The 10,794-nt window shown below is 30.3% G+C and overlaps 2 protein-coding genes across 2 annotated transcripts in view; both read right to left on the bottom strand.

The window, feature by feature from the left end:
* Positions 1-1,843: 1,843 nt before the first annotated feature.
* LOC124419961 (G-protein coupled receptor Mth2-like) lies at positions 1,844-6,088 on the bottom strand. Its single transcript, XM_046951218.1, has 7 exons — positions 5,618-6,088; positions 5,333-5,477; positions 5,083-5,268; positions 3,825-4,079; positions 2,713-2,866; positions 2,023-2,217; positions 1,844-1,957 (listed from the first exon to the last, which is right to left on the bottom strand). The coding sequence occupies exons 1-7, from the start codon at positions 6,077-6,079 to the stop codon at positions 1,918-1,920; spliced, it is 1,437 nt and encodes a 478-aa protein (XP_046807174.1). The 5' UTR covers positions 6,080-6,088; the 3' UTR covers positions 1,844-1,917.
* Positions 6,089-8,082: 1,994 nt separating this feature from the next.
* LOC124420282 (G-protein coupled receptor Mth2-like) overlaps positions 8,083-10,794 on the bottom strand; it is a 7,357-nt gene continuing 4,645 nt past the window's right edge. The window contains exons 4-9 of the mRNA XM_046952578.1: positions 10,263-10,403; positions 9,783-9,971; positions 9,380-9,634; positions 8,702-8,855; positions 8,361-8,543; positions 8,083-8,291 (exon numbers count right to left, since the gene is read on the bottom strand). Coding sequence (XP_046808534.1) covers positions 8,246-8,291; positions 8,361-8,543; positions 8,702-8,855; positions 9,380-9,634; positions 9,783-9,971; positions 10,263-10,403 — 968 coding nt within the window. The 3' untranslated portion in view covers positions 8,083-8,245. The remainder of the gene's footprint in view (positions 8,292-8,360; positions 8,544-8,701; positions 8,856-9,379; positions 9,635-9,782; positions 9,972-10,262; positions 10,404-10,794) is intronic.

Raw genomic sequence — 10,794 nt, 5'->3', positions numbered from 1 at the left:
AATGTTAATTAAGAACCGTTTACAAAATAAAACGAAAACCGGGCCACTAGACCTTAACGTTCATAACATAAACAGAGTTTAAGTTCTAAAACATTCATAATGATCGATCCATAATTTATCACATCCACTATAATAACCCCTTTTACAAAGTATCAATTTAAGCTCGATAAATCGTTTAAAAATTAAGAATAAGAGATTTATAAATAAAATTGAAATATTTTGCTTTGATTTCTTTAGTGGTCACGTCAAAATTTGTTTTAATCTGAACGATTGGGAAACACTGTAGCGTCAATTTTTATTGCTGCTGGAGAGTATTTATTCGTTTGAAGATTTATAAATGTCTTAACCGCGATAAGAAAGCTCAACAAAGTTTGTGAATTACAAATACACCCAAGCCCTTCTGTTAATATGAAAAATTCGTTATAACGAGATTCGTTTTTATTAGATAAATAAATAAAAATAATTCTATAACATTTATAAAGCCACTTCCAAAAACATAAGAGTACCGCTATAAAACATTAGGGAATAAGTCACAGCCATATTTATGCGAGAATATGTAATAATAGGACTTCTATAGTAAAAAAAATTATTCCATGATGTCTTAGTAACCTACACAACCATAGTCGGTAGGCTATAATACGTTGGTGCTGATGAATGTACCACACAAAAATATTGGCGTCACACCCACCGATAGATTCAGAATCACTTTCATTCGAGCATCGGATGGTACAATTTCCGAGTCATACATTTGAAAACTGAATATCGAATATCAGATGGTAATTAAAATCAAAAGTGTCCCATGTTAAGACTTAACCGGACCTGCTGATTTTTTCCCACGCTAGTTAATTCAACATACTTACAATTAAAGCAGCAATACATCTGACCCACGCCCGGTATATATATTTATCATCCTGATTCGCTGATAGTTCTATTAAAAAATACCAGTAGCTAGTCTAGTAGTCAGTCATATAGAATGGAACTAGTAAAATGAATCATGCTTTTAAATATATTCATGGCATAGCTTTAATATGAATACTTTAGGTGACGTTCAAGGTACGTTCTGAATGTGAAAACCTTCTATTTTCTAATTTGGTCTCAAATTAGGTTTTTCAGATATAGTGTCATGAAGTTTGAAGAAATACCATTTTCAAGACCCTCTTTATGGTGCATTGCAATCCCGGGGTAAGGTGGTGGTACCAGTACCTCTATTCTACCGGGAGTATAAACAGGTGATGTCACTTCTCTCCTCGGACTTTTCAATGAATGATTTGACATAGGGTCAAACCAGTTAACTACAAAATCAGATGCTACGGGTGACCAGTTGCCCGCAGGACTTGTCCTGGCTATATTCGCGAGAAAAGTGAATTGCTGGTTAACGACAAATGCACGGTGAAGTTTATATTTCGGGATAAGTTAGTTGATGTTCCCGAATGACAATACCCCACAGAGGACTAAGCGTTGGAAACTGGTTGATGTTAAATGTGTTCTCTGTGAGTTACGGCTCTAGGCGTTGTTGTCGTCTCAACAGAAGCCATCCCATCTGCGTTTTTGCATCTCGGAAGTTAAGCAACCAGGCAGTAATGGTCCGAGATTTGATCTATTACTGCGCGGTGTGTTAAAAACAAAATGGGGCAGTGAGTCATTACAAAAGCTTACGCAGTCGTTGAAAAATACCAACGTTAAATTGACCAATTATGGCAGGTGTTCACGTAAAGCACTTCCGCATAAATTAATACTAGACACGGTGTAACAGAGTGAAGAAAACCTTATTGATGAATTTTGTTTTGAAAACTTTCAGGATGCCCCTTTAGAGAGAGACATTGAGATGTATAGTATACAAAATTTTACATTTATTTCAAGAAATTTTAACAAACAAAATGAATATAGATTTTAAAAATGATTTTTCTTCCTGAACATTCAAAATATTAAGGTCTCCAAAGTATCAGCTCTACGAAATCTGTAGAAAAAAAATTAATGTTTTAATGAGAAACAAAAAAAGACTTAAACAATCTATATACTTACCTCATTTTTAAAAGATACCATACTTTTGGTCTTAAAACAAAACATATAAATACCAAAATGCCTTGAATAATATGTACAAATTCCGCAATTGAAGAAATTAAATCACCTGTGGTACCGGCTGGTATAAAGTACGATATAATAGTTAATATCCAAGGAATTCCCATTATTAACATTAAACGCAGAGTTATAAGTGCACTGTTAAATAGATTTAACAATATATAATACTTTATATTGGTTCATTCCATATTGGCCAGTTTTAATGCTCAAGAAACTGTATTATTTACATTAGAAGCTATAATTCAATAGTAAGAGCGTATATCGAAACTAATGATATAGAAGAAACAAGATTAAATAAATCTTTAACTTTAAAACGGTTGCTCCGTTATAAAAGATCATTTGACATTCATTAGAAGAAGTTGCCGGACTAACCGTTTAAAAAAGTGATACACGTTTGTCAGTAAAATGTTCTGAAAATGTCAATCAAGACAAAATTTGTAAGTTTACACTGTTATTAGACATTTTCTGTACATTTTATTGCCAACGTTGTAAGATCTAACAATCGTGTATATATAGCATTAGATATAACAGATTTATTTTCCACTTTCGAATAAATGTAAATCTTGACATACTTTGTTTCCTAAATTATGAAAACATTTCTTCTATTATTAGGATCAATTCAATAGAACTTACTTTTCTTTGAGGACTTCCTTGTTTTGTTTCAATTTACCGGCATTTCGTCGTGTCCTGTAGATATTTATTATCAAACGTATAAAAGTAGCTAAATTGAAGAGTACAATTAAAAGGCAGGGTCCAAATAAATATAACCACGATGATTTCTTGTTAACTATAATGAAGATACAATCTTAATATTTTATCGTCTAGAAGTTTTAGAAGAAATTAACGCATAAAGTTACTACATATATTGAAACTCTGGGAAGAAATATAAAAATTCTTTTAAAATTAGTTTTGTCATCTTTAAACACCTGATCAAATTTAAGATAAACAACCCATACCCTCCTGTGGGAATCATTTTAAGGCAAGGAGGTGAATTCCGAATGGATGTTAGTGTGAAATGTGGTTCGATCTGTATGTATATAAAACTATTCTTTGCCGATGTTAATAGAGAGACATGTCAGTTGCCTTCTTTGAGTTTCCCCTGTGGAGGGTCGGGGCATCCATTATCTATACGTGATTTCTATACATCTGATTACATAGAAAAGTTGGATAATTCATAGTGTGGGAATTTTTATGGGACAACTTAAATACATTAAAAGGGGACATGTCCGTATGGATGTTAGTGTGAAATATAGTTCGATCAGTGCGATAATCAAATGTATTATTTAAGCTTATATAAAACTATTCTGTGCTGATGTTAGTAAAGATGTATGTTAGTTTTCTACCTTGAGCATCAGTTATGGAGGGCCCGGATATACATTTTCAAAACTTAAGTTTATAAATGGCCTCCGGTAGGTTAGTTGTTAGTGTTCTAGTCTGGTAGATCATAGGCGGTGGGTTCGATTTCCACCTGTGGTTAAGGAGCGCACAACAGGCCCAATAGAGGCCTATTTCTTCGTATTTGATGTACTAACTAATATATATATCTTAGTATAGTCCACACTTAAGTCTAGACTATAAGCTATATATAAAACGATAGATCAGTCTACAAAGTTTAAATTAATATATATATATATAATATATTATATATATATATTATATATATATATATATATATATATATATAATATATTATATATATATATAATATATAATTTATATATATATATATATATAGATTTACTTACAATCAAACCAGCAATAGCTAACACCAACACCCGACTTATAAATATCATCGACATTCTCTAATAGATCCATATAAATACACATTCCAGTAGCTAGCGCAGCAGTTAGCCATACATATAAGGAATATATTAAAAATTGTTTAAGATTCTTTTTTAAATCCCATTCAACGGTAATTGTATTAAAATTTTTCCAAATGTCCAAACATAAAATACTCAGCCATAAAATAGACGATAAATAGAAAAAGTAACCGGCGTAACCTAAAATATATAAAAGATATATAATAATATAATTTTTATATAAAAGTGAAACACTTTTTTTTCTGGGAATAACTCTCAAACTTCATGTTATTACTCATAAGGTACTGAAAACAAGAAAACAAAAAAATTAATAAATTTTGTGTGCGGATCCTCCGTTCTATATGTACATATAATGATCATTGTCTATAATCTTTTTGAAATGGATCTCAAAAACTTTGCGGACAATTTTGACATCTACGTATTTTGATTATCTACCCTTCAGACCCCTTTTAATTCATTTTGTGGAGCAAAACTATTCAAACAAAAATTTTAAAAATTATCCTTTCCATAATCAGTTCAGAATCACGGAATTTTTTTAGACTCATTTCTATAACTATTGTACTGATATAAAATGAAGTACTTTTAAAAGAATAACTTTTATCACCACTTCAAAAGTAGCTCTAAGTGAATTTTTTACCTTCTGTGAAAGTGATGTATATTGACTTCCAAAGAAGCGAAAATAATGAATTTTTTTAATTGAAGATATATATTTCTGTACTGAAAAATTTTTTCACTTCCTAATAACTTTCATAAAAAGAACATAAAAACTACTTCCTGAGAATGACTTGAGATGTAGTGAATTTGGAATCAAATAAAATGAACATCCCACCTATGACAAGCCTGTATTAAAATCATGACTTCCTAAGGTCTTTTTCAGTACTTCCATGGAGTAAATTCTACTTCCTTTTCACTTCTTTAGAAGTTATTTGTTTGCTGGGCAGCCGAGTAGTCATTGTAAATCACATGAATAAACGTATACAGCATCTTTATATTCACTGGCAAAATGACTAATGAATTAGAAAGTATTTATGTAACACATTATTAGTAAGACTTAATTAGACTACTTCTATGTAATCCAGACCACATTGAAAAGTATGTTGTTAGGTAAGTAATTACAATTGAAAGCCATTACCCAGTTCTTGCTAGGAACTACTAGTCTATAAGGTATAAAACATATTCTTACCTAAAACATAACACGGCACAGGATCAAGAAAATTTCCAGTATTTATAAACACTAGAAGGGCACACATTGTTGAAAATGACAGCAAATAGCAAATGAAGAGTTTACCACCCAGCGGTTTTCTTAATTCTTTTAAAAATAAATACAACAATATTGTGGGTAACAAGAACACTAGATTTACAATCGGGTCTAAAATAATGGAAACATTTTTCTTTTAGTAATCTTCAAATAAAAATTATATAATTTATATTACTTATCATAGATAGATATTTTCGCCAAGTGAATGAAACACGACAAGCGAATGGACTTAAAACATTTTTCAAAGTGTCTTGATTTAAAACTGGTGAGAAGCAATAGGCAGAAATGGCATCGATATTTTTCAGATTTAAAAGTCCATTCTGGAAATAGAATTCAAATATTATTTTTTTTTAATAATAGTTATAAGTTTTAGAATTTTTTTTATAAAAAACTGATCTTCTAAAAGGTTCATCGGTTCATTTTTGCCACTAGAATTTTTTTTATAAACCTTTAAGCTTACCTCCTGCAAAATCCAGAATCGGGTTTCTCTGTCTATTGATACCGGATTATCACAAGGCATATTCACACGAGTGGTAAAATGTTTAAATACATTCATATATTTTATTTCATTCGTTTTTAGTAATATTGGTAATATGTGCCTAACTTTAATTGGCTGAGTAAACTTTTCGCATGTATTCATAGCGGACAAAAACTCATCCTTTTCACAACACCATTCCATGCAAGGTTTCTCCTCACAAACACAACCTCTCTCATGCAAATGAACTGTATCTGAACCGTATAAGCCCTGCTTTTCGAGTGGTATTAAAATGTCCTCATAGAGATATGAGCCATTATTGAAACGCTGGTGATTGGTTAAATTTACAGTATGTTCAAAGGGACATGGATCCATTTGAGCAGTTGTCAATGGAAGTATGATGTTAATTAGCCATGTTAGAAGTTTTAGATATATTAGAAGATCCATGCTAAATTATTAATTGAAATTAAAAAAAAAATATTTTTTTTCACCGTGATATATTCTTAAATGACTTTAAAAGACTGATTAGAGAAATTTACCTTATAATTGTATTTGTTAATAATATATAGTTATAATTATCTTACAAAACTACACTAGAAGAGTAATATTAGTTTATACAACTGTTCATTACACTCAATTTCGTTTGGTCTACATAATGAAAATTTTCTTAGATGACTTTTAATGTTCCCAATAAAATCTTTACTTACCCGGTAAGTAGGCAAATAATGGTTGCGTGTCATAATGTCCATAGACCTTATGACAAACCTTAAAGAGATATCATGTCACTTTTTTAAAAATTTCATAATGGACATGGTCATTTTGACACTTTTAAAACAGAATTGTATTGGAAAATTAGTTTAGAATATAAGAGTTTGAAAAGCCTGCCCTTCGACCATTGGCCGGGGAATTGGGGAATTTCGAATACCGGTTTCAATTAAATACGCCTTTTTTGATAAATGGACTCTTTGAAATCCATGGACTTCCTGTCGCATTGCTCTTGGACATTGTGACACTTTTAAAATTGTCATTATGTCCATGGGCATTATGACTCAATTTAGAGTGTCATAAGGTCTATGGACATTATGACACACCACCCACGTTCAGACGATTTGATCTCCGTTCCGAAACGACCCGATTCTTAATCGACCAAAGATTGTCAACTCAGCAACAGCTGTATAAACCGGAAGTTTTTTCCCTATGGAAGAACATTCAGTTACAGCCATCCTGTATAACCTGTTACAACAACACACCAAGAGAAATGTGTAAGTAGTTACTTTTTGAGTGAATAACTACTTATTTTTGTTGGACAATAACCAAAAAATAACTAAATCTGCTTACCCGACTTTTCCAGATTTTACTCATTACCAAAATTTGAAAATATTTTACTGGGTTAGAGCATCGTAATGAAGTTTTATGAAAAGTTTTCAATTCATCATTACTATTTCATTATCTAAGTACTTACATAGAATGACTAAATAATAGCTTTTTATAGAGAAGTGGTAGGGTATAGGCGAGTGTAAGCGATTAGAGTTCAACTTTTTATATATTTTAGAATTAAAATACAATCAGCGAAAATGGAATACCACAAATTTAGAATAGTTATAGGTATGGTATAATTGAGTCATAGAATTGATTCAGTAGAATTAGACTGAAATATATATAATTAAAAAAATATTGTTGTTATATTTTATAGGGGTTTTCATGCAAAATTAATGTTGCCTCGCAAAATGGAATTTGGAGTAATTTGATGAATCGATATGGAGATGTTTTTAAATCGTAGGTATGGTTTTACTAAAAGAGCTATTAGCTTTGTTTTGAGGTACCAATCGTATTTCTACCATTTACTGTTCTGGAGTTGTAGCTTCATATATTCGCTTTTTGGCCAAACATTGAATTTCGACATTTTTTTCTCCCCATATAAGATCAGGTCAGTCTAATTTATATCCAATTAGAACATACTAAGAACTTAATTGCCTATAAGAGAAAGTAAAATTCCACAATTACCAAATACACAATTATTAAGCTATTAACTCTCAAAGATACGTATGATTCATTTGAATTGATCTGAATTAGATATTACTGTGGACCTGTAACCAATGTTTTCGAACGTACATACATTCTGAAACATATTTTGGGATTTATTCAATCCAGATATCCATTAATCAATTAATCGTACCTTTATCTCTTAAGATACGTTTAGACCTATAAAATATTTAATGAACAGAATTTTTGTAAATTTATTTCTGATTCGTCAAATATTTGAAATTATGTAAGCAAACTAATAAATCTAACAATAAATATATTTCGAAATGATTTTGTCCCTAAGAAAGCTTAACGTTTCTACATCACTATAGTGGGCTTCACACCAGTCGGCTCAGGAGTCGATTAAGCTATGACCGTCTAAGTCCGTCTTTGTGCTTACCCTACAAGTCGTAATTTAAAAATTTTTGTTTTAGAGTAAAAACGGAAGATAAAATCTGCTTCAAAATTTATTATGATGGTAAATAGTTATATTTTAAATGTTAATACATTTAAATTGTGTTATTAATTTTTTAAGACTTTAAAAGAAAAATTTGCGTAAAGTATTTCCATATAAGTATGTTGACTCCAAATTTAATTTTCAAGATTTCCCACAGAAAGTTGATCGCTTTTTTCAAATCTGTAAAAAAAAACAAAAGGCATTTTTATAATGAATTAATTCTTGTTATTTTTTTTTTGTATTTTATACCTATTTTTTATTAAAAACCAAACTTTTGGTCTCATGACAAATAATACAAATGTCAAAAATCCTTGAATAGCTATGATGAAATCCGCAATTACAAACAAAAATTCAATTCTATTCCAGACTGAAAGAATCTCGAATATCCAAGGAATGCCCAATATGAGGGACAAACGCAAAATCACAAGTGCACTGTAGGTCAAATTACATATAAATATGTATATAAGATTTATCAACAAATATATGTAGATATATTAAAAATTTTATATATTTTTGAAATCCTTAACCTTTCATATATTGTACATTCATACATATTCATGTATTTAATAATTTCGTTAAGTTTTACTTACTTTTGTTTATATATATTTCTGTTTCGCACCAGTCTCGCTGCATCTCGCCTTGTTTTGTAAATCATTGCTATCAAACGTATAAATATTACTAAATTGAAGAGTAAAATTATGAGTGATGGTCCATACAAATAAAATATGGCAGACGATTTTTCAGCTAAAATGGCAGTATATAGGTTCCGTTTAAAAATTAGTACTTCATATTGCTAATTAGGTATTATAGTTATAATAATGATTTATATAAGAGTTTCAATATTTCAGTTCTAGTTCAGTTCCAGTTCTGTTCTAGTTTAGTTCTAGTTCAGTTCTAGTTCAGTTCTAGTTTAGTTCTAGTTCAGTTCTAGTTCAGTTCTAGTTCAGTTCTAGTTCAGTTCTAGTTCAGTTCTAGTTCAGTTCTAGTTCAGTTCTAGTTCAGTTCTAGTTCAGTTCTAGTTCAGTTCTAGTTCAGTTCTAGTTCAGTTCTAGTTCAGTTCTAGTTCAGTTCTAGTTCAGTTCTACTTCAGTTCTAGTTCAGTTCAAGTTCAGTTCAGTTCTAGTTCAGTTCTAGTTCAGTTTAAGTTCAGTTCTAGTTCAGTTCCAAAATTAAGTAAATACATAGACACTTTCAACAAAGGTGATGTATACCTTCATAGATATTTATGTATGTACATACTTACATATCTGTAAAACTTTGTAACTTACAATTTATAAAACACATTTCCAAACCAATGCCGGTCTTATACGCTTCATCCACATTCGGCAATAGTTCTAATAAAATGCCAATTGCAGTTGCTAGACCAGCACTTAGCCAGACATACAATGAATATATAATAAATTTCTTGCGATTTTTTCTTAAATTCAATTCAGCATTAATATTATTAAAAGATTTCGAAATGTCATAACACAAAACACTCAGCCATAAATATAAAGATAAATAGAAGAAGTATGCAGTATAACCTTAAAAAACAAAAATAAAAGTTGAATTAACTTATTAATCTATCAAATAAATACTTGACGAAATCATGTGACAAACAAAAAATTATAGTTTCCCACATCCTTTACATATGTAGAAAAATTAAAGAAAATGAATATTATGTTTACTCACCCATTATAAAGCATGATAGAAAACCGAAACTTATATTCGAGATATTTATAAACGAGATAATGGCATTTGATATAATCTGAGACAATACATAACAAATCATTAGTTGGCCACTCATGTGTTGCCTTAATTCTTTTAACACTATGTATACTAATAGTGTAGGTAATAAAAATAACATTGATATAACGGGCGCTAAAAGGAAAGTACAAGCAGTGGTACACGGTTGTTAGATCTTACAACGTTACAGTAAAATGTTCAGAAAATGTCTAATAATAGTTTGAACTTACAAATTTTCTTTTGCAACTTTGTCAGAAAAAGCAAGACAATATTGCAAGACACAATTTGTAAGTTGACATTATTATTAGACATTTTCTGTACATTATCCTGCCAACGTTGTAAGATCTAATAGCCGTGTGTATACAGCATACGTTTTAGAACTTCTTAAACATATTAAAATATTTAATTATATTTGGTTTTGTTTACCAAAGAAACTTAGATAAATTTTCCAAGATAGTATGTTCGGTGCGAAACAAACGAATGGTGTTAGTGAATATTCAGTAGAATCCTTCTCTAACTGTAGTGGTGAGTAACAATAATTCAAAGCGATTTCAGTTTCATCGAATAAAATATATAAATTTCCATTCTAGAAAAATAATTAAAATTAGAATATACAATAACTATAAGACTAGACTATAGAGTAGACTATATACAAGTCTTTAGACTAAAATATATACTGGAGTATAAACAAGACTATGGACTAGACTAGACTATAGACTAGACTATAGACTAGACTATAGACTAGACTATAGACTAGACTATAGACTAGACTATAGACTAGACTATACACTAGACTGTAGACTAGACTATAGACTAGACTATAGACTAGACTACAGAGTAGACTATAGAGTAGACTATAGACTAGACTATAGAGTAGACTATAAACTAGACTATAGACTAGACTATAGACTAGACTATAGACTAGACTATAGACTAGACTATAGACTAGACTATAGAC

The sequence above is a fragment of the Lucilia cuprina genome, chromosome 5 (assembly GCF_022045245.1).
Source record: "Lucilia cuprina isolate Lc7/37 chromosome 5, ASM2204524v1, whole genome shotgun sequence".
In the NCBI taxonomy this organism is placed as follows: Eukaryota; Metazoa; Arthropoda; class Insecta; order Diptera; family Calliphoridae; genus Lucilia; species Lucilia cuprina.
The sequence above is the reverse complement of the archived record's forward strand: the minus strand, read 5'-3'. Positions and strand labels throughout refer to the sequence as shown.